The 24786-nt window shown below is 62.6% G+C and overlaps 1 protein-coding gene across 7 annotated transcripts in view; it reads left to right on the forward strand.

Annotated features, from left to right (window-relative positions):
- The first annotated feature begins 384 nt into the window (after nucleotides 1–384).
- SCRIB (scribble planar cell polarity protein) overlaps nucleotides 385–24786 on the forward strand; it is a 42978-nt gene continuing 18576 nt past the window's right edge. For 5 of the 7 annotated variants that reach the window (XM_038744953.1, XM_038744956.1, XM_038744958.1 and 2 more), the window contains exons 1-22: nucleotides 385–568; nucleotides 2929–3046; nucleotides 3250–3328; nucleotides 3469–3558; nucleotides 3783–3839; nucleotides 4468–4531; nucleotides 4624–4698; nucleotides 4881–5025; nucleotides 5123–5241; nucleotides 5412–5611; nucleotides 5932–6098; nucleotides 6187–6308; nucleotides 6400–6534; nucleotides 7288–7533; nucleotides 8065–8559; nucleotides 13119–13181; nucleotides 20975–21064; nucleotides 21483–21560; nucleotides 21910–22224; nucleotides 22865–22945; nucleotides 23372–23617; nucleotides 24547–24657. In XM_038744953.1, coding sequence (XP_038600881.1) covers nucleotides 410–568; nucleotides 2929–3046; nucleotides 3250–3328; nucleotides 3469–3558; nucleotides 3783–3839; nucleotides 4468–4531; nucleotides 4624–4698; nucleotides 4881–5025; nucleotides 5123–5241; nucleotides 5412–5611; nucleotides 5932–6098; nucleotides 6187–6308; nucleotides 6400–6534; nucleotides 7288–7533; nucleotides 8065–8559; nucleotides 13119–13181; nucleotides 20975–21064; nucleotides 21483–21560; nucleotides 21910–22224; nucleotides 22865–22945; nucleotides 23372–23617; nucleotides 24547–24657 — 3255 coding nt within the window. In that variant the 5' untranslated portion in view covers nucleotides 385–409. The remainder of the gene's footprint in view (nucleotides 569–2928; nucleotides 3047–3249; nucleotides 3329–3468; nucleotides 3559–3782; nucleotides 3840–4467; nucleotides 4532–4623; nucleotides 4699–4880; nucleotides 5026–5122; nucleotides 5242–5411; nucleotides 5612–5931; nucleotides 6099–6186; nucleotides 6309–6399; nucleotides 6535–7287; nucleotides 7534–8064; nucleotides 8560–13118; nucleotides 13182–20974; nucleotides 21065–21482; nucleotides 21561–21909; nucleotides 22225–22864; nucleotides 22946–23371; nucleotides 23618–24546; nucleotides 24658–24786) is intronic. The other 2 variants (XM_038744954.1, XM_038744957.1) reach the window with 2 other exon arrangements.

Consider the following 24786-nt stretch of genomic DNA (forward strand, 5'->3'; position numbering starts at 1 on the left):
GGCGGCGGGACTCCACTTCCCAGCGGGCAGCGCGGAGGGGGGGGACGGACTACAGCTCCCGGCAGGCAACGCGCGCGGGGCCCGGACTCGCTTTCCCGGCGGGCAGCGCGGCGGAGGAGTGCGTGTGCGCGTGCGCGCGCGCCGCCGGGGGAGCCAGCGCCGGCGTTCGGACGGACGGACACCGGAGATCCGAGCGCGCGTGCGCGCCGCCCGCCCCCCCCCTCCTCCCCGGCGGTGCCCATGCCCCGGGCACGCCCCCCTGCGGCGGGTCCGCGCCCCGCGCCGCCCCGGCCCGTCCTCCGCCGCCGCCGCCCGCCGCCGCCGCCGCCCGCCCGTCTCCGCCGCCTCCTGTCCGTGAGCGGGCCCGGGGCCCGGCGGCGGGGGCCCCCCGGGGTCCCCGGGGGCCGCCATGCTCCGCTGCATGCCCCTGTGGCGCTGCAACCGGCAGGTGGAGGCGGTGGACCGGCGCCACAGCTCGCTGCAGGCCGTGCCCGAGGAGGTGTACCGCTACAGCCGCAGCCTGGAGGAGCTGCTGCTCGACGCCAACCAGCTCAGGGAGCTGCCCAAGGTGAGACCCCCCCCCCCACCCCGCGCCCCCCGGGAGCACCGCCACCGCCACGAGGGAGAAGGGGCCGGGCGCCCACTCGATCGATCAATCAGTCAATCAATCGGATTTATTGAGCGCTTACTGTGTGCAGAGCACTGGAAGTACGAGTTGGCGACGGATAGAGACGGTCCCTACCCCACCTGACACCTTCCCTCGCGGCTAGGGAGGCACCAGCCGCCCGCCCCCCTCGGCTCCGTCTCCTCTAATCAATCAGTCAATCAGTCGTATTTATTGAGCGCTTACTGTGTGCAGAGCGCCGGACTAAGCGCTTGGGAAGTACAAGTTGGTAACAGATAGAGACGGTCCCTACCCTACAGTGGGCTCACAGTCTAGAAGACTCTAATCAATCAATCAATCAATCGTATTTAATGAGCGCTTACTGTGTGCAGAGCACTGGACTAAGCGCTTGGGAAGTGCAAGTTGGCAACATATAGAGACGGTCCCTACCCAACGGTGGGCTCACAGTCTAGAGGACTCCAATCAGTCAATCAATCGTATTTATTGAGCACTTACTGTGTGCAGAGCGCTGGACTAAGCGCTTGGGAAGTGCAAGTTGGCAGCATATAGAGACGGGCCCTACCCAACGGTGGGCTCACAGTCTAGAAGACTCTAATAATAACGAGGGTATGCGTGAAGCGCTCACTAGGTGCCAAGCGCTGGAGTAGATCCATCCCCGGATTCGGGTGACCTCCCCCTTAGACCCTCCCAGCGTCCCGCGGGGAGGGGGGGTCCCGTGTTGGCATCGGATGGGCAGCACTGGGCCTGGCGGGGGGGGAGAGATGCTGCGCCCCGACCTTCTCACCCGCCCCTCCGCTGCCAGCTCCAGGCCCATCCCCTCTCCGCCTGCGGCTCAGCAGGCCGCCGACCCCCCGCCACCCATCGTCTGGGCAAGGCCGAGCCGGACCGGGTTGTTGGCGGGACCCGGGCCGGGCCTGGCAGCGGGCCTTCCGTGCCCGGCCGCATCATCTGCCCCTTCCCGAGGAGGGGAGACGTTATGGGAGCTGGCGCCGGGGTCGGGGGGAGGCCATCAGATCCACACTGGCCTCACGGCGAGCCCCCATTTTACAACCGAGGGATCGGAGGCCCAGAGAAGTGGTCCCGATTGGGACTCGAGTCACGGTGGTCTCGGCTGCCCGGCATGTAATGACAACAGTGATGGTGGCATTTGTTAAGCGCTTACTATGTGCAAAGCACTGTTCTGAGCGCTGGGCGGGGATACAAGGTGATCAGGTTTGCCCCCCCCGGGGGTTCACAGTCTTCATCCCCATTTTACAGATGATGCAGCTGAGGCGCAGAGAAGCGAAGTGACTTGCCTCATCCCACCCAGCTGGGATTAGAACCCCTGACTTCTTGACTCCCGAGCCCGGGCTCTTTCCACTGAGCCACTGTATGGACCCGGGCCTCTGCTCCCGCCTTCCCCCAACTCCCGAGGGGCTGGATGCCGGACCGGCGGCCCTAGCAGAGCCCGCCCGCCCGGGTCGGGGTGGGGCGGGGTTCCCCTTCTTCAGATGCTGGAATGCAGATTTCCGGCCCCCATGGGCCAGGGTGGGCTGTGGTCCAGATGTCGGCCCCTCCCCCGGTGACCTCCACCGCCCCCGTTCCTCCAGGCTCAATGAACTAATGCCTTCATGCGAGGGTCACGTCCTCCCCCCGCCCCAAACCTCCAAGCAGGGATGTGATCCTGGGGTGGGGTCTGGCCGGATGAGAGGCAAAGGACCCCGGCCCCTACGGGGTCCCGGTTCTTTTGGGCTCTGGGCTGAGGGCAGCACCTGCCGATTGCTCGGGTGCCAGGGCATCCCTGTAGACTGCGAGCCCGTTTTTGGGTAGGGACCGCCTCTATATGTTGCCCACTTGTACTTCCCAAGCGCTTAGTTCAGTACTCTGCACACAGTAAGCGCCCAATAAATACGATTGAATGAATGAATGAGATGCGTCCCCGGGGAGCTGCAGAGTCAGTCTCCCTGACCTCCGAAGGCTTGGGGTTGGTTGGGGAGGGTGGCGTGGCAGCGTGGGAGAACCTGTTGGGTGGCTGGCAGGGCAGGGGCAAGGACACAGGTTCAAAACCGGTTTCTCCAGGGAGCGCGGAGGGGAGCCGTCCCCGGTGGCCTGGAGTCCCGCCGGGCGGGGGCCGGGGGAGGACATCACGGTGGTGGAGGTTCCCTATACGGTTGGAAAGCGGCACCCGCTCCCTCCCCACCAGCCCCGGCGTCCTTGGTCCGACCTGCAGTCCGTACTCCGTCCCAAGCCCCCAGCTTCTTTCCTACCTCTATCCCCTCTCTGCCCCCAACTTCTCCTCTGACCGCTTCTCTCTCGGGTCCCAGCCCTTTTTCCGCCTGCTGAACCTACGTAAGCTGGGTCTGAGTGACAATGAGATCCAGAGACTTCCGCCTGAGGTGGCCAACTTCATGCAGCTGGTGGAGCTGGACATTTCCCGCAATGGTGAGGGGGCCCCCACCCCTACACCCGAGATGGGCTGGGTTGGGGACAGACAGGGATCCCATGCCCGCCCTGGGGGTGGGCTCTCGTTTCCTTCCCTGGTGCTGGGCCGGACCCTGGCTAGGAGTGGTCGGGGTTGGGGGGGGGGGTCCAGGCTGAAGGCTAATGGACCGTCCGCTTTTGTCTCGTCCTTCAACTCTGTGCAGACATCCCAGAAATCCCAGAGAGCATCAAGTTCTGCAAGTCCCTGGAGATCGCAGACTTCAGCGGGAACCCTCTGTCCCGGTCAGAGGCTGGGGGGCGTGCCGGGGGTGAAGGGAGGAGCGCGGGGCCGACGCCCTGCACGCTGGGGCACTCGCGGGCCGGGGGAGAGGCAGAGGGCCACTCTGAGGCTCCCGTGTCGTCGTCCCCCACCCCCCCTCCAGGCTCCCCGACGGCTTCACCCAACTGCGCAGCCTGGCCCATCTGGCACTGAATGATGTGTCATTGCAGACCCTGCCGGGGGACGTGGGCAAGTGAGTGACCGGGACCCAGAGGGGTGCGGGGCCCTCCCCCTCCGAGGCGGGCTCGGTTCCGGCCCATACCGCTTGACCCGCGGTCGACCCAGCCCGGCCCTGGCCCTGCCCGGCCTGGACGGGATGGAGGAGCGGCGGGCAGACGGGAGGGGAAGTCCTCTCCCCGAAACGTGGGAACGCCGGGCCGAACTTCTAGTCCTGACTCCAGCCTGTTTCTGTTGAAGTTTGGCCAACCTGGTGACTCTGGAGCTGAGGGAAAACCTGCTCAAGACCCTCCCCACGTGAGTGATCGGTGGTGGTCTGTCTCGGGTCTGGTCTGCTCCCGGGTTCATCTTCCTGGGCCATCCTCCACTACCCCCCACAGTCATTCTCATCCCATCTAGGAGCCGGAGTCTCCATCAGTGTGACCCGCCACCGGTCCCAGGGCTGAAAGGGTCATTGAGAGGTCATCAGGGAAAGCCCCCTGCTTTAGGCCAACCTGCCCCTACCCACCTTGCCCCGGCAGCTCCAGGGATGTTGTGTTCGTCTCTGATGGGGGAAGGCAGTGACGGATGCGTTCCTTCTCCCGTTTGATCTCCCGAGGGCACCGGCCTTCACTTCCCCCCGCTCCCACTGGCCCTCCTCCCTCCCGCCTCCCGGCCCTGCCGCCTGCTTTGGGAAAGGGGATGGGCGGGTAGGGGTGCTGGCGGGGCTGGGCGGGTAGGGGTGCTGGCGGGGCTGGGGGAAAAGGACCCGCATGGAAGCGCTCCTGTCAGCGAGACCTGGCCCGCTCCTCCCCGCACTGCCGCACTGTCATCCTCAGCCTCAGACACTTGATCTAGGGGGGTTGGGGGTCCCCGCCTGTGGTCCCCAGGCCCCTCTGGCACAGCGTGGTCTGTGGCTCTAGGGGTCCCGCTCTCCCCCTCGCAGCTCCCTCTCCTTCCTCGTCAAACTGGAGCAGCTCGATCTGGGGAGCAATGACCTGGAAGTGCTGGTGAGGAGGGCCGAGTCTCGGGTGGCGGGCGGTGGGGGACTCCCGTGGGTGGGAGGGTGGGGGGATCAGGACCCGGTCTCTCCCTGGCACAGCCGGACACCCTGGGTGCGCTGCCCAACCTGCGGGAGCTGTGGCTCGACAGGAACCAGCTGTCCACTCTGCCCCCGGTGAGCAGGGTGGGTGGGGAAGCGGCCGCCGTGAGGAGCCTGGGAGGACGCGGGGGCCGGGTCGGGCCCGGGGGTCACGGGTGCTGGGTCGGGCCGCCCGGGTCTAGTTGTCCTGCCCCCAGGGATTGAACTGTGGTGCCTCTGCCCCGGGTTGCGTCCCTCGGTCCGGGCCGCCCGCACAGGAGCTGGGGAACCTGCGGCGCCTGGTCTGCCTGGATGTGTCCGAGAACAAGCTGGAGCGCCTGCCGGCGGAGGTCAGCGGCCTGGCCGTGCTCACGGACCTGCTGCTCTCCCAGAACCTGCTGGAGCGCATCCCCGACGGCATCGGTCAGTGGGGCTCCGGGAGGGCCGCCGCCGCTGACTGCCCCCCCCCGCCACGCCCCGGACTGGGCCCCCACCACTCTCTTCCTCCTCTCCCCTGCAGGGCAGCTGAAGCAGCTGTCCATCTTGAAGGTGGACCAGAACCGCCTGGCGGAGGTGACCGAGGCCATCGGGGACTGTGAGAACCTGTCGGAGCTGATCCTCACCGAGAACCTACTCACGGTACACGGCCGCCCCCCCCCCCCACCCTCACCTCATCCGCCCGGCCAGAGGCTACCCTCTAAGGGGCAGTTTTGGGGTGCAGTCTCCAGGGAGAGGGGTTGACCTTGGGGGCTGGCCTTGGTGGGGGAGGTGGCCGCGGGAAGGTCGGCGAGCTGGTCCCCGTCTGCCAGGTGCTGCCCCGCTCCCTGGGGAAGCTGCACAAGCTGACCAACCTGAACGTGGACCGGAACCGGCTGGTGGCGCTGCCTGCTGAGGTGGGCGGCTGTGCCAGCCTGAACGTCCTGTCCCTGCGTGACAACCGGCTGACCGCCCTGCCCTCCGAGCTGGCTCACAGCGCCGAGCTGCACGTGCTGGATGTCGCGGGAAACCGGTGAGGGGCCGCGGTCCTTCTTTGCCCTGTTCGGGGATTGAGGGGGCTGGGGAAAGGAAAGACTTACGAGGAGTTAGCCTGGGGAGGCTCCCTGCCCACCTCTCCCCACCCCCACCCTCCATTCAGCTCTCCCCAGCTCCCCCCAGGCCCAGCTCCCCCGGCCCCCCTCTCCCCCTCTCCCCTTCCAGCTCCCCGAGCTCAGACGCTCCCCACCAGGCCCAGCTCCCCCCAGTTCAGCTCCCCCCGGCCCAGTTTCCTCCCCGTCCCCACCCCTGGCACCCGGCCCAGCCTCCCCCGCAGCTCAGCCCCCTGCTCCGCAGCCTGCAGAACCTGCCGCTGGCGCTGACGACGCTGAACCTGAAAGCCCTGTGGCTGGCGGAGAACCAGTCGCAGCCGATGCTCAAGTTCCAGACGGAGGAGGACGAGGCCACGGGCCAGAAAGTGCTCACCTGCTACCTGCTGCCCCAGCAGCCCTCGGCCAGCCTGGGTGAGCCGGGGGTCCCGTGGGCCGAACCCCCAACAGCCGTCGCCCCGGCCCGGGCCGACGATCCCTCCCTCCTCCTTTCTCTCTCCAGAAAACCTTCTCCAGAGTAGTGTGGATGACAGCTGGACAGATGCCAACCTCAATCGGGTCAGCGTAATCCAGTTCTTGGAGGAGCCTCACGCGGCCGAGGATGAGGAGGGGGCCGAACGGCGGGTGAGGCCCCGGCCCCGGGGGCCTTGGGAAGTGGCGTTTGGGGCTCGGGGGCCCCAGAGCAGACTAACCCCGACTCCTCCCCCTGCCCCAGCAGGGTCTGCAACGCAGAGCCACCCCTCACCCCAGTGAACTGAAGGTCATGAAGAAAGTGATCGAGGTGCGGCGCCACGAGGCCTTCCCCGCGCCCTCGTCCCCCGCGGACCCACCGGACTCTCCCGCCGCCCAGGTGAGGACCGCCCACTGCCCAGCTGCCTTGGGCCACATCCCTGCCTGTGGTTTCCCCACACCCCCTGCTCCCCCACGGGCCCTTCCCCAAACCCGCAAACCCGCTGCCCAGGTGAGGCCCGCCCTCCCCCTGGCAGCCTTGGGCCACAGCCTCACCTACGGCTTCCCCTTGCTCCCCCACTCTCCTCTTCCCTGTTCCCCGCCTGTGAGGGGCCTTTCTTAGCTGAGCCTTTCCCCAGGACCCTGCTCCCCTCTCCCTCCCTTTCCGTTCTCCTTTCAGCTCTCCTTCCTCCCCTAACTCCCCTGTCCTCCCTTCCTCCTTTCCTTCCCTCTCCTCCCTTCCCATCTTCCTCATCTCTTGCTTCCCTCCATGCTTTCCTGGCTTTCTTTCTCTCTCTTTCTCTCTGTCTCCTTACCTGTCTCTGTCTCCCTGTTTCTCCCTTCCCTTCTCCTTTTGCTTTCTCTACCCACCCTTCCCCTGATTCCTCTCTTTCTTTTTCCTTCTTTGCTCTCCCTGTCCCACTTTCCCCGGTCAGAAGGGTCCAAGCCCGTCTCCCCAAAGATTTCGTGAGCGCTGTCGTTTTCCTTCCCAGGATCCCCTTGGGGATGAGAGGCAGGCTTTTTGCCCCCACCCTGCTGCTTTGACTCGGCCAGCAGCCCCCAGACGTGGCGGGTGGTGGCCCCACTTCCTCTCTGGTACCCAGACCACGCTGTCCCGGGGCGCCCCACGTGACCCCCAACCCCTTTACGGCAGGGCAAGAGACTCAGTGCCGGCTCCCAGCAGAGCCAGGACTCCCGGGGCTCTAGCTCCAGCACCGTCTCTGCGGGTGGCCTCGGGGAGCCCGAGGAGCCCAGGAGCAGGAAGTGGGGCCCGAACGGGAGCCCCGCGCCGGCCGGCAGCCACAGGAGGGAGGCGAGCCCCAGCGCCCAGCCGCCGGAGCCGGACGAGGTTGCTGGTCACCGGGAGGAAGAGGAGGAGCAGGAGATGGAATACGACGAGGTGGGGCTGCCAGGGGCGGGGCCGGTGGGGGCCCGGGAACCACCAGGGGCCAGAGGATTTCTGTCCTGAGTCCGGAGCCCTAGGGAGGACAGCAGGGGCCGGGGTGGGAGCCGCATCTCCCAGCCAAAGGCCCACAGGTTAGCCCCTTTCTGGCCCGGAGGGTGAGAGCGGCCTGTCTCCTGGCTGCCTCCATCTCCCTCCCAGAAAGCCGTGGGGGCCGAGCTAACGTCTCGTCCTCCTCGGGGCCCGTCCCATGGGGACAAGGGCCTTCCCTCATCCCCCCGGGGAGGTCAGGGGAGGTGCTCCCGTTTGTCCCCCGTGGGCTGCAGGAGGCAGGGAGGGAAGGAATGCAGCTGCTCTCCTGGGTCCGGGGAACGAGGGAGGAGCTGCTGTGGGAAGCCTTGCCGGAGGAAGGGATCCGGAGCCAGTCCCTGCCCCGGCTCCCTGCCCGTGCCCCTCTCCCCGCCACCGCCTGCCATCGGCAGCGCGGGCTCGGGAAGAACGGTGCTCTCCGGCCCTGTACCCTCCCAGCCCACGGTGCACTTCGCCGAGGACACCCTGCTGCCCGGCGCCGATCCGACGGGTGCGGCCGGAGAGCGGGAGCTGCACGAGCAGGAGCAAGAAGGAGGAGGGGGCGGGGCGCTGCTGGCGGCCGGCCAGCGCCAGAGACTCATCCGCAAGGACACCCCGCACTACAAGAAGCATTTCCGGATCACCAAGCTGCCCAGGCCCGAGGCCGTGGCCGCCCTGCTGCAGGGGCTGCGCCCCGACGGGACCCCGCAGGAGGGGGCCTTTCCTGTCGCCGGCGGGGGCCTGTGTACCAATGGCCCCCGCCCCCAGGACCAGCCGCCGGCCCCCTGGGGCCTGCAGGGGGCCGAGGAGGAGGAAGAGGAAGAAGAGGAGGGCCGAGATGAAGAGGAGGAGGAGGAGAACCGGGAGGAAGAGGAGGAGGAGGAGATGGAGGAAGATGACGACGACGAAGACGAGGGGAGGAACGGGGCTCAGGCCGCTCAGCCCGCCACCAAGGTAGGGTCCGTCGGTCGGGTCGGGGTAGGGGGAGCAGAGCGTCACTTTGCGGGGCCCCCGGCCCCCTGCGGCCACCCCCCGGGTGGTTTGCGTGAGGCCGACCAACGCCCCCCGACCCCCACGCACGCACGCACGCACGCACGCACACATGCACACCCCCAGTCTTTACAGGCTGAAGCCTCTGGAGGGTGGCGGAGAGGGGCCCGGCTGGGCTCCCCGCCCCCACGTTGGCAAGCATCAAGAGGGGGTGGGTCGTCCTGCACACCATCTGGCTCCGGGCTGACCACTCTCACAAGGGCATTCGGGAGAAAACCAGAGCTGTGTCCCAGCCCCAGGGTCATTGCCCCTCGCCCCCCGCCGGCACGTTGCTGCTGTCGTTCTCCTCCTGGCCTCCCGGCCCTCAGCTCGGGTGCCTCCCTCAGCTCTTAGTCTCTGGGCTCTGCTGGATGCCGGTAGTGCTCGTCCCCATCCATCCCTCCTCACCTCCCCGATACTCCTGCCTTCACAGGTGGGACCGGGGGTCCGGCGGGGAGGCTCCAGGTAGACACGGGTAACTGCCATGGAAGCTTCCCGAGCGGGAGGCTAGGTCCTAGCCTGGCCTGGACCAGAGCAGGTCCTGCAGATCCCCACCTCCCCTCCTCCCCTTGGGGCTGGGGGAAGAAGGGCACTGACCTACCGCCTCCTGGCTATGGTCTGTCCGTGGCAGGATCCCTTGCCACAGCCACCAAAGCAGGCTGTACCCAGGCTGGGTGCCGCCTGGTAGAGAGGGAGGCCCGGTTGGGTGCAAGAGGGGAAAGTGGCATGTCACCTGGGCCCTGTCGGCTGAGGAGGTCACGGGCAGGGGCCTCTGCTACCGCAGACAGAGGCCCCAGGGGTTCGGCTCTGGGGGACAGGGCACCCTTTCCATCGGGGTTGGGGTTACCTATCACTCCCACAGGGTCAGCACCGTGGGCGTGTAGACTTTGGCTCTTTTGGATCAGGGCGGGCAGCCGGAGCTTGCCTTGTCCATGTCGGCGGGCCACGGTTCCTCCCATGGGTTTCCTCTGCCCCGCTGGGTTCGGGTCTGACCCGGAAGCTCCTCTGCTCCCCGGGCCGCCTGGGCAACCCAGCCAGGTCCAGGGTGGGGTGGGGATCCGAGGATGGGAGCCCCATTCCTGCGGTTTGCTCGGCTCCCGGCCAGCAGAGCCGTGTCCACCGCCTCCTTGGGCCGAGCTGTGGCTCAGCCAGCTCGCTCCGGCCGGGAGACGGGCCCTCTGCCATTTGGCCGGTGCGGGGTGCCGGGATCCAGTGGACACTCTCCACGTCCTCTCGTCTGCCCCTCTGCCTCCTCACCCTCCTGCCTCATCCTGGCACCTACTTCCTCAGGCCCCAGAAAGGAGCCAGGGCTCTCCCTGCCGCTAGGGATCCTGACCCTGCTATGGGGGTGATGCCTCCTGGCTCCAAGCGGGAGCCAGACCCCGTGGAGACCCTGCCGGGCCCCACCCACATCGGGGCATCTCCTCTTTCCCAGCAGCCCCTGGGCCGACCTGGCCTTTTTGGGTAATACTCAAAATGAATTCTCCACTGGCTCAAAGCTCGGTCGTCTGTGGGCATCTCCTGGAGGCGGGGCGGAGAGAGCAGCAGTGTGGCTAGTGGAAACAGCTTGAGTCTGGGAGTCAAGGGGACCTGGGTTCTGATTATGCTCTGCCACTTGTCCACTCTGTGACCTCAGGCAAGCTACTTAACTTCTGTGCCTCAGTTACCCCATCTGTGAAATGGGGATACGATGCCCGTTCTCCTTCGTACTTAAACTGAGCCCCATGTGGAACCTGGTGATCTTTTATCTACCCCAGCGCTTAGTACAGTGCTTGGCACAAAGTAAGTGCTTAACAGTGCTTAACAGATAACATTAATTTTATTGTAATAAAATGGGGATCCAACACCTGTTCTCCCTCTAGACTGTGAGCTCCCTGTGGGCAGGGACCGTGTTAACCAACTGTGCAATATCATACTCTCCCAAGCGGTTAACACAGTGTTCTCCGCACAGTAAATGCTCAGTAAATGCCACTGATTACTTAAACTGCGAGCTCCGTGTGGAACAGAGACTGTGTCTGACTTGATTATCTTTTGTCCATCTCAGTGCACTTAGTAGTGCTTAACAAACAACCCGCGCTTTATTGTTAGGGGACTTCTGCCCTCAGAAGCCATGTCCCCGTGGACACCTCCCTGTGATGCCCTTCTGCTCTCCGGGCTGACAGTATGTCCCCTCGTCCCTCCCAACCAGCCAAGGGTGGGGGGGCCGCAGCATCTTATCTTCAACTAGAGCAACTCCTAGGCTATCCCCCAAGCTCCAGCCGGGGTCCAGGACCCCCCTCTGCCCTTTGAGGGGACCCATTGGAATTTCTGCAGCCTCCCTGAGACCCTCCTCTCTGGTCGCTGATGACCTTGTCATTGACCATTCCTCCCTCCGCCAATCTGTCTGGCCATGCAGACACCCCCCAGGGTCCTCTGTCGCAGACCCCCGTCCGCATGTGCCTTAACCCCTTGGGCCCTGTGTCTCAGGAGTCCCCTGGGTGACTGGAGTTCGTGCGGCCATGGTGCTGGGTTGCTTTGGGCCTTGGACAAAGGAGGAGGCGCAGGCTGGTTGGAGATTGGGAGCCCGGGGACGGAAGCCAGCACTCTGCCCCTCCGTCCTCCCACCCCCATCGTCCAAGGGATCAGGGTCACCGAGGCCAAATGTCCAGCCCTTCTCTGCGCCCGTCGAGCCCGTTCTGTCTCCAGGGCCGCCATTTCTGCTGCCCGTCAGTTGGCAGGGACCCTTCTCCCCGATGGCCGGCGGCTCAGCTGGGCTCGCGGTCCGGCTCCCACCGCTTCCAGCCGGGACCAGACACTTGTGTCCGTGGAGGTTCCTGCTCCTCCGAGTCGGGCCCGGAACCCAGACCCTGGCCCTTCACTCCCCTGCCGCCCGACCCGCATGCTTTTCCTGTACCCAGAATAGCTCCAGGGCATTGGGTTGGAAAGAGGGATGGACAGAAAGGCGCACCGGGCCAGCAGCGCCAACTAGTTGCCAGGATTGCCGGATCCAGAATGGCAGCCAGTCCCTGCCCCTACCCGGCCCATTCCTCCCGTGCCCTCCGGAGCGCGTTCCTCACTCCCTCACCCGTGCCCTTTCCTTTCCTTTCCTTGTCCCTCTGTCTCCCCCATCGATCCCCCTCCTCCCTGCAGTGGAAAGTCTTCCTCTACACCTGTCCAACACCCATTCTCTGTTCCCCCTGTTCCCCACCTGCTTTAACAACCTTCCAGGTTGGTGGCAAGGGTCTGTGTTTCGTCGAGGGAGAGTGCCTGTGGCCCGTCCCTTCCCTCTTTCGGGGCTGAGGCCTCCCTTCAAGGCTCCCCCAGTTTGGCGTCCATCCCTGCCCCCTCCAGGGCTGGGGCCTCCCTTCAGGACCCCACCAATCAGCCCTCTTGACCAGCTGCTGGCTTACTCCGCCTTGGAAGGCTGGCCGGGGCTGCCTCATTCTCTCATCTGCCCCGCTGGCCACGGCCGGGATCCTGAGCAACCCCTTTTGTGGCCCATTACCCGGTGGCGGTGACCTTCTGGCCTCCGTGCACAACCGGCTACTCTGCTTTAGTCTGGGGCGGGCCACCGCCGGGAGGGCTCCTAAGCCCCCTTCCCATCCAGTGGATCCATCTAATGGATGGGAATCCAATCCAATCCCATCCCATCCAGCGGACCCTAAAGTGGGAAGCCTCTCTGGTGACTGATGTTGGGGACACCCAACTGGGGTCCGGCTGAGACGTTTGTGGTTTCTAGCTAAGCGCTGTTATGTGTCAAGCACTGAACTGAGCACTGGGGTGACTGCAAGCCGATCGGGTCCCACGCCTTCTCTGTCCCACATGAGGCTTGCAGTCTAAGTAGAAGGGAGAACAGGAATTTAAACCCCATTTTTACAGACGAGGAAACCCGAGACCCAGCAGAGTGAAGTGGCTTGCCCAGGGTCCCCCAGAGGCACGTGGCCGAGCTGGGATGAGAACTCTGGTGGTCCACTGACTGGTGGCCGGGCTCTTTCCACTAGGTCTCACTGCTTCTGCTAGGCCCGGAAATGGCGGGGCTTCCTCACCTGCCCCTTTCCTTCAGCTGACAGAGGGCCCAGCTGGGCTCCATGGGGTGACAGGTTGTCCTCATCCCCCACCGGCGGGCAGCGCCGGGGGCTGCAGAGCTGGATGCGGGCGCTCTGCGGGAACTGGTGCCTCTCACTGGGCCTCCGGGCCTCCTGCTCTCACCTGCTTTCCTCACCTGCTCCGCCAGCCCCCGTCTCTCCCGGGGGAACGGGCTATGTGGGGGCCCCTTCGGGCAGGCTCAGCCCCGCTTCGGACCTCTTGGGACCCGTCTTGGGCGGGAGCCAGGGGCGTGCCGCCCCTCCCGCCCCCCTGCGTCTCTCTCGAGGTGACCGGCGAGGACGGCGTCCGCGGCGCCGACTCCAGACGTGGCACTTGCGCGGCTGCGGGCTGGGCTGGTGGCGGTGGTGGCGGTCTGGCTCCACTAACCTGCATGCCTCTGCCGGTTCCTGTCCTAACAGGGGGTGTCGTTTGATCAAGCCAATAACCTGCTGATTGAACCTGCTCGAATTGAGGAGGAAGAGGTGTGTACGGGGTCCCTGTCGCCGGCTTTTCTCTGCACGCTTCCCTGCTGCCGCTTGCCTTCTCCGTCTCCGCCTTCCCCTTCTCCCCCTGCCCCCCGGCCTGCCCTCCCCTCTCTGCTCCGTGCCCTCCCTTTGTCCAAAGCCAGTGGAGCTGAGGCTGTGGCAGAGTTTGAGGGGGAGGGGAGACAGAGCCGTATCCGTGGAGCAAGGAGAAGGGTAGGGAGAGAGAGAGAGAGGGAGAGGAGAGAAGTGTTTGGTTGGGAAAACAGCTGCCTCGTGGTTCAGGGCTGTCCTTTACTGGCCTGGGGCTGCCGTGCCTGGCTCAGGCCTAGGCCCCAGTACTAGCCTGGGACTGCTGGGACTGTGGCTCAGAGCTCTACCCTGGCACTGGTCTGGAACCGTTGTGGTGTGGGTCAGGGCTGGGCCCCCGCCCTGACCTGGAACTTTTATGGCTGTAGTTCAGAGCAAGATGCTGGCATTGGTCTGGGACTGTTGTGGCTGTGGCTTAGGCCTGGGTCCTGGCACTGACCCGGTACCGTCGTGGTTCATGGCTGGGCCCCGGCACTGGCCCGGGACTTTTGAGGCTGTGATTTGTAGCTGGGCCCTGGTGCTGGCCTGGGACTGTGGTCGGTCATGGCTGGGCTCTGGCACTGGCCTGGAATTTACGTGGCTGTGGGGATCATGGCTACGTCCTGGCTCTGGCCTGGGTTTGTTGTGACTGTGCTTCGTGGCTGGGCCCCGGCACTGGCCTGGGACTGTTGTGTCTGTAGCTCGTGGCTGGATTCTGGCACTGGCCTGGATCGTCTGTGACCGTGGTTCATAGCTGGGGCCTGACGCTGCTGAGGGACCGTTGTGGCTGTGGCTCATGGCTGGGCCCCGACGCTGGCCTGGGACCGTTTTGGCTGTGGCTCAGGGCATGGTCTAAGACTGCCACAACTGGAGCTAAGGACAGGACTTTAGTGTTTGGCTTGTACTGAGAAAACCCTCGGCAGCACATACTGTGTTGGGTGAGATCTCTTGGGAGGTGTGGGCATTGGAGCCTGGAGACTCAGGGGTCTTTGGGGAGAACCTCGAGAGCTGTCCTGCTGCCCGTGACCCTTCCGGACGTAACCAAAGGGAAGCCAAGACGCAAGAAGTCAGTTCAGGGTTTGTCCGTCCACCCGCCTGGACCAGCTGTCCCACCTCCGCCCCCGCCCCAAACCCACCCACCCTTCTGTGGGAGAGGGCGACCATGGAGAGCTGGCTGGGAGGGGGAAGAGGAGGGGGCTTCTTCTGGGCAGATAGGGGGGAGGGGACCTGGGGGCGAAGGAGTGGTAGGAGGTCGGGAAGTCTTGGAGGAAGGCAGTAATATTTTTATTGTCACTATTATTATATTCGTTAGGCGTTTACTCTGTGTCAAGCACCATTCCAAGTGTGCTAGGCTAGATAGCAGTTAATCGGATCGGACACGGTCCCTGTCCCGTATTGGAGCTCACAGTCTAAGTAGCCCCTTGCCCATATCAATCAATCAATCGATCGTATTTATTGAGCGCTTACTGTGTGCAGAGCACCGTACTAAGCGCTTGGGAAGTACAAGTTGGTACAAGTACAAGTTGGTCCCATCCAGTGCTGAATGGCACCGAGTGCGAGGTTAGTCTGATCCTGGCGGGACCAGGGAGTGTGCTTACCAACTCCGTTGTATCACTGGGAAGCAGCCGCGGCCTGCCGGAAAGAGCGTGAGCCTGGGAGTCTTCTAATCCCAGCCCTGCCACTTGTCTAATGTCTGACATTAGGCAGGTCACTTCATTTCTCCGTGCCTCAGTTTCCTCATCTGTAAAATGGTGGTGATTAAGATTGTGAGCCCCCTGAGGGTCAGGGACTGGGTCTAACCTGATTAGCGTGAATCTACCCCAGCACTTAATAATAATAGTAGTAATAATAATGATGGCATTTGTTAAGCGCTTACTATGTGCAAAGCACTGTTCTGAGCGCTAGTACAGTGCCTGGCACATAATAAGCACTTTACAAATACCACAGTTTTTACAATTATTACTCTCCCTAGTGCTCAGTACAGTGCTTTGCACATAAGCCCTCAACAATATGCCACTAATTGATAAAAAATACAGGTAATTGACCAGCTTAGTGTTTGTTCCAGAATGAACCAGCGTTCCTAGCGGACAAAGCGCAGGCTTTGGAGTCCAAAGGACTTGCGTTCTAATCCTGAATGTGCTACTTGTCTGCTATGAGACCTTGGACAAGTCACTCAACTTTTCTGTGCCTCAGTTCCCTCATCCGTAAAATGGAGATTAAGACTGTGAGCCCTTTGTGGGACAGGGACTGTGTCCAACCTGATTATTTTGTAACTACCCCGGTGCTTAGAACTTTGTGCCTGGCACATAGAAAGCGATGGACAAATACCACAATTATTATTATTATTATTAATAATAACTATCGGTTAGTCGTGGACGAGGACTGGTCAGCTTATCCAGTGGGACAGCTCAAGCTCTCAGCAGGGTTTGGGAATGGAATCCCAAGGGTTTGGCAGCAGTCCACAACCCAGAAACCTGGAAGATCGTCTGCAAACCTGAGGGGTTTCCCTGCACGCCCCCTCAGTTTAGGTCGGATGCCCCCGGGCCTGCCTCCTCAGCTGCCTTCCCGCAACATCGGTGGGAGTGTGGCTGGGGAGGGGACAGGTCACCCCAGAGTGACAGAAGGCAATAACCAGACGAGGAGGGTCCACCCTCTCGGTCAGTCAATCGGTGGTATGTAATGAGCGCTCACCGTGTGCGGAGCACCGTACTAAGCGCTTGAAAGAGTCCAATACAACAGAGTCAGTAGACACGTTCCCTGCCCACAGTGCGCTTACAGTCTAGGGGTCAGAGCTGGAGGGCACTGGGTCAGTTGGTCTAGGCCCGAGGATCAAACTGACTCTCCTTGAAGCAGGGTCCCTTTCTCCTCCACCCCCTGGCCTGCCCCTATCCCTGGCTGGGTCGGTAGAACTGTCCACCTGGGGCAGGGGGAAGACCTGGCCGAACTCCCACTCGGCCCGGTCCCAGACAGTGGACACTCCTCCCGGCATCTGGGATGGGCTTCAGCTGGGCAGTCCAGAGGGGTCAGCCAGGCCCGGCCAACCAGACCCCCAAGCCCCGGAAGGTAGGTAGGTCAGTCAAAGCAGGATCTCCGCTTTCAGCCCCGCCGCTCTGAACGAGGCTGTGTGCTGAGACAGCCTCCGATCCCACAACCGATGGCAGAGCCACCCGGCTCCGTGCCCCTCCCAGATCGGGAAGCGCGTGGTACCGTAGGAGACCCGGAGCTTTTCCTGGAGGAGCACGGCTGGACCCGCTGAGGTTGTGCTTGGTGGAACGGCGACCCAAAGCACACCGCCCGGATGGCTGGCTCAGAGCCGGCAGTCCCCGCTCAGGAGAGGCCTCGCAGTTGTCCTTCTCACCCAGGCTCCATCCAGAAGGGGAAACAAAGGCACGGAGTTGCCCCAGTGGAGAGTCAAGGGTAGGCCCAGATCTGGAACTCAGGGGGTGGTTGTGGCCGCTGCGCCTCAGGACGGACACAACGGAGCTGGAGGCGGCTCGGGGAAGGGCCACGGTGATGGCCAGGAGAATGGACGGAGGATCATCTGAGGAGAAGCTGAAAAGATCAGCCCTCCGCAGTCTGGGGAGAGGCTGGTGGGAGACCTACATAACCGTGAAGGGCGTGGATGGGCGAATGCAGAATTGTTCCCCAAGATAAGGGGACCCTTACAGAGCCTTGAAGGTGACAGGTTCAATTTGGTCAGAAGCAGTTATCTGCCGACCAGAATGTGAAAAGGAATGACCAAAATGAAGAAAGTGCCTAAAGCACGGTTGAGGACGCTAGGGATGCTAGATGCTAAGAAGCTGCCTGGCTTAGTGGAAAGAGCACAGGCTTGGGAGTCGGAGATCGTGGGTTCTAATCCAAGCTCTGCCACTTGTCAGCTGTGTGACTTTGGGCAAGTCACTTCACTTATCTATTCCTCAGTTACCTCATCTGTAAAATGGGGATTAAGGCTGTGAACCCCCTGTGGGACAACCCGATTACCTTGTATCTACCTCAGCGCTTAGAACAGTGCATGGAACATAGTAAGCGCTTAACAAATACCGTCAGTATTATTAGTATTATTATTAGATCCTCTTCCAGTAGAGGCAGAGATTGGTGCAGAGAATGTCCAGATCCTCGGTTTCCAGAACATTCCACAGTTTTCCAAGCAGCGTAGGGTGGTTAAGAGGATAGAATCCACTTCTACAGGAAACTGGGAGGAAGAAAATGCCGGCAGATTCAAGAGGGGTTCAGATAGGGTTGTGGTCAAATGATCCACCGTGGGGCTACTGGAGGGAGAGGGAGAGTGTTCGATGATCCATCCTTAGTCACGTGACCAGGGCCCAGGAGGGGCCACTCCCCCTCTGGGCTAAGTAACCCAGGGGCCAGAGATGGGATATTAGGCCAGAGGGCATCATTTAACGTTCTCTCCAGTGTCCCATTGACCTTTAGATATCCCCACCACCACCGGCAGGCCTGAAGGCAAGATGGTCTAACAAGTGGATGGGAATGGACAATCGGTCAAGTGTGTTTCTTGAGTGCTGACTGTGTGCAGAGCACTACAATAATAGTAATGGTATTTAATAATAATGGCATTTATTAAGCGCTTACTGCGTACAAAGCACTGTTCTGGGCACTGGGGAGGTTCCAAGTTGATCCGGTTGTCCCACGGGGGGCTCACAGTCTTAATCCCCATTTTACAGATGAGGTAACTGAGGCACAGAGAAGTGAAGTGACTTGCCCAAAGTCACACAGCTAAGTGGCGGAGCTGGGATTTGAACCCGTGACCTCTGACTCCAAAGCCCTTTCCACTGAGTGCTCTGAGCTCTGAAAGTGCTCATTCCACTGAGTCACGCTGCTTCTCATTTGTTAATTTGTTAATCAGTTAATTTCTCATTTGTATTTGTTAAGCACTTACTATGGACCAGGGACTGTACTAAGCGCTGGGGTGGATCCAAGCAAATCAGGTTGGACACAGTCCTTGTCCCATGTGGGGCTCACAGTCTCAGTCCCCATTTTACAGGTGAGGGAACTGAGGCGCAGAGAAGTGAAATGACCTGCCCGAGGTCACACAGCAGATAAGTGGCGGGGCCGGGATTAGAACCCATGACCTCTGACTCCCGGGAACGTGCTCTATCCACCCTGCCGTGCTTGGGAGAGTCCAGTATAACAGAGTTGGTAGACAAATTCTTTGCCCGCAACAAGCGTGCGGTCTAGAATGGACATTAGGAAAGGGGACACTGAGCCAGGCTAGTCAGTGAGGTGGAGGCTTCAGCCAGAGGGGTATTTGAGGACACGTTGCACCACGGCCGGAGCTTGGCTGGATGCCCAGCTTTGACGGGGGATTAGGAAAGTGATGGTGGAAACTCATCATCGTCCAGGTCGGGATTTGGTGAACACCTGAGAGCAGAGCGCTCTCCTAGGTAGGTGGGGGCAAACCCAATAGTTTGTACTGAGTCTGGCACTTAGTAAGCGCTTAACAAGTGCCCTAAAAAAAAAAAAGTAGGTGACACCACCCCCACCCTCAAGGAGTAGGGGAGACAGATACAAATTGCACAGTGGGAACGAGAGGGAAAACAAATGATGGGTAATATGAAAGTCAGCAAAAAAAAAAAAAATGAGCACATACTTGGAATGCATGAATGAGGTAGGACGCTAAGGATGAGAACAAAGAACAAGAGCAAGCTTGTGGGGATAAAATCAGGAAAGCTCCCATACCACTTGCTGGAGACAAAGGCCAGTTGAAGCCCCTTATATATTCCACACCCAAAGAGGGAGGGCAGGGCCCATTATCGCTTACTAATCATTCAGTTGTATTTATGGAGTGCTTAGGTGTTCAAAGCACAGTACTAAAGGCTTGGAACAGTAGAATATAACAATAAACAGACACATTCCCTGCCCAGAATGAGCTCACAGTCTACAGGGGGAGACATATTAAGATACATACATAAACATACATAAACAAACAAATAAGTAGTATATACATAAGTGTTGTGGGATTGGAAGGGGAGATGAATGAAGGGAGCAAGTCAGGCTGATGCAGAAGGGAGTGGGAGAAGAGGAGGGCTTTGTGAGGGAAGGCTTCTTGGTGGAGATGTGCCTTTAATAAGGCTTTAATATGGGGAAGAACAATTGTCTGAAATGAAGAGAAAAGCAGCGTGGCTTAATGTAAAGAGCATGGGCCGAGGTCATGGGTTCAAATCCCGGCTCCGCCAATTATCAGCTGTGTGACTTTGGGCAAGTCACTTCACTTCTCTGTGTCTCAGTTCCCTCATCTGTAAAATGGGGGTGAAGACTGTGAGCCCCACATTGGGCAATCTGATCACCTTGTATCCTTCCCAGCGCTTAGAACAGGTGCTTAACAAATGCCATTATTATTATTATTATTACTATTATTATAAGAGGGAGGGGTTAAAGGCCATTGGCAGGATGTGGGCAAGAGGTCGACTGCGAGATAGACAAGATCGAGGTACAGTGAGGTAAGCCGTAGAGAAATGAAGTGTGTGGTCTGGGTTCTGATAGGAGAGTAGCAAGGTGAGGTAGGAGGGGGCAAGGTGATTGAGTGCTTTAAAGCCAACGGTGAGGAGTTTTTCTAGACAGTATCTCTTTGCAAGCCCTGAAATAATAAGATAGGCAAGGGAGCAGTCATGGAGAAGTCCACCGTTGTAGTTTATTTTTATAAACGGGGCTTTACAGGGAGAAAGTCCCAACCATCCAAAGCCTGTGGCACGCAAGATGCGTGAGTGGGAACCCTGTGCTGAGACCACAGCTTCCAGAGTGGTCGGTGCCGCTGATCTAGGGTCAAGACTCCCTCCCCAAGCCCCTGCGGTAGTTTTCTGTCTCTAGAGGTGCCCCAGATGGTAACGAGGGACTCTGACCCGTAGGGTGAAGCTAGGACAAGACAGAGAGTTGGGTCAGGCCTCTTGGGGAAGCCCTGGGGCCGGGCCACTTGGGGAAGTGGAAGGGAGACAGGGCCAACTGGCCCCGGGAGGGCTTGGGAGCCTGGAGAGGGAGACAGGGCCGACTGCCCCCGATAGCCTGGTGGTGGTGGGCCTGCCCCTGCCCTTGCCCCCTGTGGTCTGCCCGCTCCCGCCCCCCGGGGTCTTGAGTTGGACCTCTAGCCTGGAGGCGCGCTTCTCTCTGCCCCCCTGGTTTGGAGGTGGGCCTGCCTCCGTCTTCCTGGCCTGGAGGTGGGCCTGCACCCGTCCCCGTGGTTTGGGAGGGGCGGGAACAGTTGTTAACCTTTGCAGCAGCCTCCAAGCCAGGCCCCCTGGAGTCCTCTGACTCGCCCTGTGTTGCCTGCCAGTGCTCTGCTTTGCCCTGTGCCGCCCTGTCCCCAGCCCTCTTCTCAGTGTCCCCCCTCCTCTCCGTCTCTCTCTCCTCCCCCGGCCCTGGGCCCAACAGCCACCCACTGCACTCACTAAGAGGGATCAGTCTCTATAAACAGCCCCCGTGGGAGTTCTGGGCCAGCTGCCCAGCCCTCCCGCCCAAGTGGCCAAAGAATTCCCGCACGCTGCTCCGGGGTTGGGGCCCGAGGGGAGGAGGGGCCGCGCCGGAGCCGTGGCGGGGGTCCGCCGTTGCCCGATCCCGAGGCATCTGGGGGTCCCAGGGTGGGGAGGAGAAGGGGACCGGAGGACGCTTTCATCTCTGTGCATCTCGGGGGCTGGGCTGCAGAGGCCTGGTCCCGCCCTGCGTCCCACCCTCGCCTCGAGCCCCTGTGTAACCTGTTTCCGTTCTGCTTCCAGCTCACACTAACCATCCTGAGGCAGACAGGGGGTCTGGGCATCAGCATCGCAGGGGGGAAGGGGTCCACGCCCTACAAGGGAGATGATGAGGTAAGGGGTGGGCGGACCCGGCCTCCCTTCCCTACCTTCCTTCCCTCACTCCCCATCCCCTCCACCGGCAGGCAGGGCCAGGCCCCCTAGGGAGGCAGGGAAGGGCTGTCGGGCCAGGCTTTGCAGGTCTGTGGTCCCTGCCCAGTTCCCCTTGCCTGGTGGCCCGTGCAAGCCAGGATGGGGGAGGAGGCTCAAGGCTCCGTCCCTTCCGCAGTGTCGCTTGACCGACCCAAATGGGCTGCCTTGTTTGCAGGCTGCCTCGGGCTGTGGGGGTGGGATAGGGGGATGAAAATCAGGCCTGCTCCATCCCCACCCTCACTTCCCTCCTCACTCTCCCCACTGCCCCTGTCGCCATCCTCGCTACCCCGCACCCCCAACCAGCCCTGGGTGCCCTCACCCCTCCTCTCTCCTCCCCCAGGGCATATTCATCTCTCGAGTGTCCGAGGAAGGTCCCGCAGCCCGCGCTGGGGTCCGTGTGGGAGACAAGCTGCTGGAGGTGAGAGCCCAGATGGGGAAGGGGTTTCTCAGCTCTGCTCTTGCCCTATTCCTGGCCCTGGCCGCTCAGCCACTGGAGGGGTAAAGGAGATCCATTTTCTTTCCACCTCTGACAGGGCCCCCCACCCCCATACACACGGAGACACACGCACGCACACAATCACACTGTGCTGGAGAAGGAGAAGAGGGAGGAGGAGACACAGAACTCCTTCCCGGTTCCTGGCTGGGCCTGGGGAGGAGGCCCTGGGGTTCCAGGGTGGGCAGGGGGCTCTTCCAGAGGTCCAGTTTGGGAGCCACCCCTGCCCTCCCCCCACACCACACACACCCGACCCCCACCCCCGGTTCCCCAGGTCAATGGCGTAGCCCTGCGGGGCGCAGAGCACCAGCAGGCCGTGGAGGCGCTACGCGGGTCCGGCCCGGCGGTGGCCATGACCGTCCTGCGGGAGCGGATGGTGGAGCCGGAGAACGCCATCACCGTCACCCCGCTGCGGCCCGAGGACGACTACAGCCCCCGAGGGGCCCGAGGCGGGCTACGCTTCCCCCTGCCCGCCTCGCCCAGCCCCGGCTGCCAGCGCTTCACCGCCTGCCTGATGCGCGATGAGAAGGGCTTGGGGTTCAGCATCGCCGGTGGAAAAGGCTCCACGCCCTACCGGGCTGGCGATGGGGTGAGAAGGGGGCCCTGCTGCCCGGGGGAGGCCGGGGGGACTCAGCCCGCTGTACGTTTGGAGGGTGGAGCCGAGCCCGTGGCCGGCTGGAAGGGACAGTCGGAGGCCCCTAGGACGTTGGGGAAGTGGGGGCAGGCTGGGGACCGGGAGCGAGGGAGAGATGGCCCGGCCAGGGGGACGTCGGTGCTGACCAGGGTGGCGGGTGGAGGAGTGGGCCTGGGGGGGTCTCCGGCTGAGTCTGGGCACTCCGAGACCTGTCCGTCTGTCCCTCTCCTCTCGGCCCGGTTGGCCGTCCTGCCTGGGAGCCGGAAGGAAGGGCGTGTCGTTCCCTGAGCCAGGCAGCGTGTGCAGGCAGTGCCCGGAATAGTCAAACTTAGGGACATCGGATCCGGGCCTTCCCCCCAGCCCGGCCCCTTGGGAGAGTTTTGGCCTGGAGTCTGATTGGCCTCTTCGGAGGCCCAGGCGGGGGTCCGGGAGCGAAGTGCCATGGTGGGGGAGGGTGGGCCGGGCCGGGCTGAGAAGTCCAGAGGGGCCCTTCTGGGCGAGTCAGCTCTTGGGGAGGGGTCAGTCTCAGAGTGGAACGCCCGGCGGGGCCTGAGGTTTGGGGCCGGGGGCCTGACTCGCTGCCCGACTCCCCTAGGGCATCTTCATCTCCAGAATCGCAGAGGGCGGTGTAGCCCATCGGGCGGGGACGCTGCAGGTTGGGGACCGGGTCATCTCGGTGAGCGGCACCCTTCCCGACTCCAAGCTTGGGCTTTGGGGGAGCTGGCTGTTTGGGGGCGGAGGGCATGGAGGCTGGGCTCCTGGGGGCCGCAGGGGTCTTGCCCACCACCGACAGGACTGGGCCAGGGGCAGGCAGTGTCGGGCTCCCCTCAGCGGTAGTCTCTCCCTTTATGGGATCCCTTCCCTGGCCCTCCACGGAGCTAGGGGGTGCCCCCCGGGGCGAGGCTGGATCTGCCTCAGTAGGAGCCAGGGTGGGCCGAGGGGGTCTTGGGATCCCACACGCAAGTGTCCCTGCCTCGGGATGAGCCCTCTGCAAGATCTTGCTAGTGGGGTGGGGCAGGGCGTGGGGGTAGTTCGCCCGAGGAGGGGCCTGAGCCTCACTGGCCAGTCAGTGTGGTGGTTTGGGTCGGGGGTGTCATTCCAGATCAGCGGCGTGGACATGACAGAGGCCAGACACGATCAGGCAGTGTCCCTGCTGACTTCCTCGACGGCCACCGTGGCTCTGCTGCTGGAGCGGGAATCTGACGGGGAGCCGGGAGCACCCGTCCGCCCCCGCTCTCCTCCCCCTCCCGCTGGCTCCCCTCTGGTTGGGGAGGTGGGGCCACTGGAGGCAAGTCCGATGCCCCGGAGCCACGACCCCCAGGTCCTGGAGGATGAGTACCCCGTCGAGGTGAGCCTCCCCGCCGGTCAACACGCGTGATCCATCGGCCCATCGGCTCATATCCCTGAAGCCGGGGCACCTCGGGGCCCAGTTTCCTCAGTCCAGCGGCTGCGCGTCCTAGGGCAGCATGAGGCTCGTCCCTGCCGACCCCCACTGGGCTGTGTACTGGTCAAGCCCCCGGGCCCGGGGTCCTTGTGACCGCTGACCCAGAGCCCAGCGGGGCCCTAAAGGGGAGGCGGACCTCGAGGCGTGGGAGAGGGATGCCGCTGGAAGGAAAGTGGCCCTGCAAGTGACCCAGGATAGAGGAAGATGCCCAGAAACCTCCGGAGAGGGAAGGGTTGTCAGCCGGGTCCCCCGTGCCAGGGGTTTGGGGAACGGATGTGGGATGCCCACCCGGCGCAAGGGTGGGGTGACATCCTCCGTCCCTCTCTCCGTGCCCCGGCCCGGCCGTTTCCAAGGTAGTGGCCGGGTGCTCCCACAAGCCTAAAGCGAAGCCCAGCCCTCCAGGGTTCCTTGTGCCGGGGAAGGGTTGAGCAGGGAGTCCCAGGTAGGGTGGGGTGGGCAGGGCGATTAGCTGCAATATGGGGGGTGTAGGGTCCAGTGATTTGGGGGTTCCTTAGGCCGGGCGAGGGGTTGATCAGGGAGCCCCAGGTAGGGCAGGGCAGGCGGGGTCCTGTGGTCTTGGCCGGGGCTGAGAGACTTCTGCCTCACCCCCTGTCATGCTCCTGAGCCTACTCCTCCCATGACAAACTGAGATCTGGCACCCCCACCACACACACGCACACACACAAACGTACGTACGCGTGCATGTGTGCATGCCTTCAATGGTCAGGGGAGAGACTCCAGGTGAGGATGGGCAAGGAGGCTCCCCTGGGCATTGGGAGTCCTGAGGAGCCGGGGAGTGCCCTCCTTCAGCTCTGGTGCCGGCCCCCCAACAGGAGATCTGCCTGGTGAAGGCTGGGGGCCCCCTGGGCCTGAGCATCGTGGGCGGCAGCGACCACTCCAGCCACCCGTTTGGCATCAACGAACCGGGGGTCTTCATTTCCAAGGTAGTGGCCCGTGGCGGGGTCAGGGGCTGTGAGGGCCGGAAGGGTCACTGCGCTGGGCTCAGCCGTGACCCCAAGGCCCGACACCCACCCCCACCCCATCTCTCACACACGCACACACACTCACGCACA

The sequence above is a fragment of the Tachyglossus aculeatus genome, chromosome 4 (genome assembly GCF_015852505.1).
Source record: "Tachyglossus aculeatus isolate mTacAcu1 chromosome 4, mTacAcu1.pri, whole genome shotgun sequence".
Classification (NCBI taxonomy): domain Eukaryota; kingdom Metazoa; phylum Chordata; class Mammalia; order Monotremata; family Tachyglossidae; genus Tachyglossus; species Tachyglossus aculeatus.